At 64.3% G+C, this 1,363-nt stretch overlaps 1 protein-coding gene across 1 annotated transcript; it reads right to left on the bottom strand.

Moving 5' to 3' along the window:
* Window positions 1–234: 234 nt before the first annotated feature.
* Window positions 235–1,358, bottom strand: MRPS34 (mitochondrial ribosomal protein S34; the record flags this gene model as incomplete). The annotated part of the gene is made up of 3 exons (XM_006763954.2): window positions 235–957; window positions 1,045–1,087; window positions 1,221–1,358. Coding segments are annotated over 3 exons (474 nt in total), but the record flags the coding sequence as incomplete, so codon positions are not given.
* Window positions 1,359–1,363: the final 5 nt, after the last annotated feature.

The raw sequence follows: 1,363 nt of genomic DNA, 5'->3' as shown, positions 1-1,363 counted from the left end.
TTAAAGGGGCCGCGGCCCGACCCGCCTCGTGCCGGCCTCCTGGAGCCGCGAAGAGTGAAGCTCTGGACCTGAGCGGCGAAGAGTGAAGCCCGGGCCCGGGGACAACTAGGTCTGTACCGACCGCAGTCCGCTCCCGCCTTCCCATCCACCAGGCCAGGGCACCAGGGTGGCAACCTTTCCCTCCCCGCACTCCGTCACACAGCCCAACCCAAACGCGAAGAAGCCACAACCCGGCTGCTGCATTTGCCTTTATTCGCTCTCAAGCTTCGGTCCTGGCTGAAACAACGCATATGGGAAAGGGATGCCACCTGGAAGTGGCAGGTGCCCGCGCCGGGGCTCCACGCCTGCAGCCAGCTGCTGCCAGCTCTCCCCCAGCAGCTGCCTCCTGCAGGGCCCCGTGCACACTCCAGACCGGAAGAAACCACCACCCTCCACCGGACCACACGCCACGGTGCTGGTCTTCTCCCAACACTCCCTCGGCCAGATCTGGGTTTGGAGAACAGGGAGACACACCGGCGCGGGGTCTGGCGCCCCTCTGTTCAGTTCGGTCTCAGAAAAGCCACGGAGGTCCCCGGGGGCTGACTCAGGAGCAACACGGACATTCTGATTCACCAGGATGGTGCCCACTGCCTTGCACCCTGGACAAACTGCCGGTTCTGGCATTTCAGACAGGAGTGCCCTTGGCCCTTTTCTTTGCCTCTTGTTTCTCGGGGTAGTCCCAGGGCTCAATGGGAACTCTCTCCAGATTCAGCACGGGCTCCTCGGTGCTGGGGTCCCCATTCTTCTGTCGCTCAGCCAGAATCATGGCCCGGAGCAGCGGCGGGTAGGGCACGGAGCGCAGGGTGTCCTCCGGCACCGGCGTGAAAGCGGTGAAGGCCGCCTCCTCGTGCTTGGGCACCAGCCGCCAGTCGTGGTACATGGTGTGTTCGATCTCCCGGGCCTCACTCTCCGTCTTTCCTGGGGAGAGAAGGGCGGGGGTGTATTGCACACACTTGCGGAACCGTCTGTTGCCAGCAGCCACCCTAGCCGGCCATGACGCCTTACCTTTGAAGGTCAGGATGCCCCAGGCCTTGCCATAGTCCAGGTTCTGGAAAGCAAACAGGGAGGGGTCAGCTCACCAAGCTCTCTCGCCCCCAGATAGCAACACGCAACGCCGTGTGAGGGAAACGGTGCTGCCCCGCGACGCTCAGGAGCCGGAAGGTGAGGGCGGGCACACGCACCTGCGCCGTGTAGTCCGGCCGGACACGCGTGAGGCGCCAGTAGCACGGCTCGTCGTGCTGCCACAGCCAGGACTTGCGCGTGACCAGGCGCCCCAGGCCGAAGAACGGGAGGCGGCCGAGCAGCTGCAGGAATTCTGAATTTG

Source organism: Myotis davidii, unplaced genomic scaffold, assembly GCF_000327345.1.
Source record: "Myotis davidii unplaced genomic scaffold, ASM32734v1 scaffold599, whole genome shotgun sequence".
Classification (NCBI taxonomy): Eukaryota; Metazoa; Chordata; class Mammalia; order Chiroptera; family Vespertilionidae; genus Myotis; species Myotis davidii.
The sequence above is the reverse complement of the archived record's forward strand: the minus strand, read 5'-3'. Positions and strand labels throughout refer to the sequence as shown.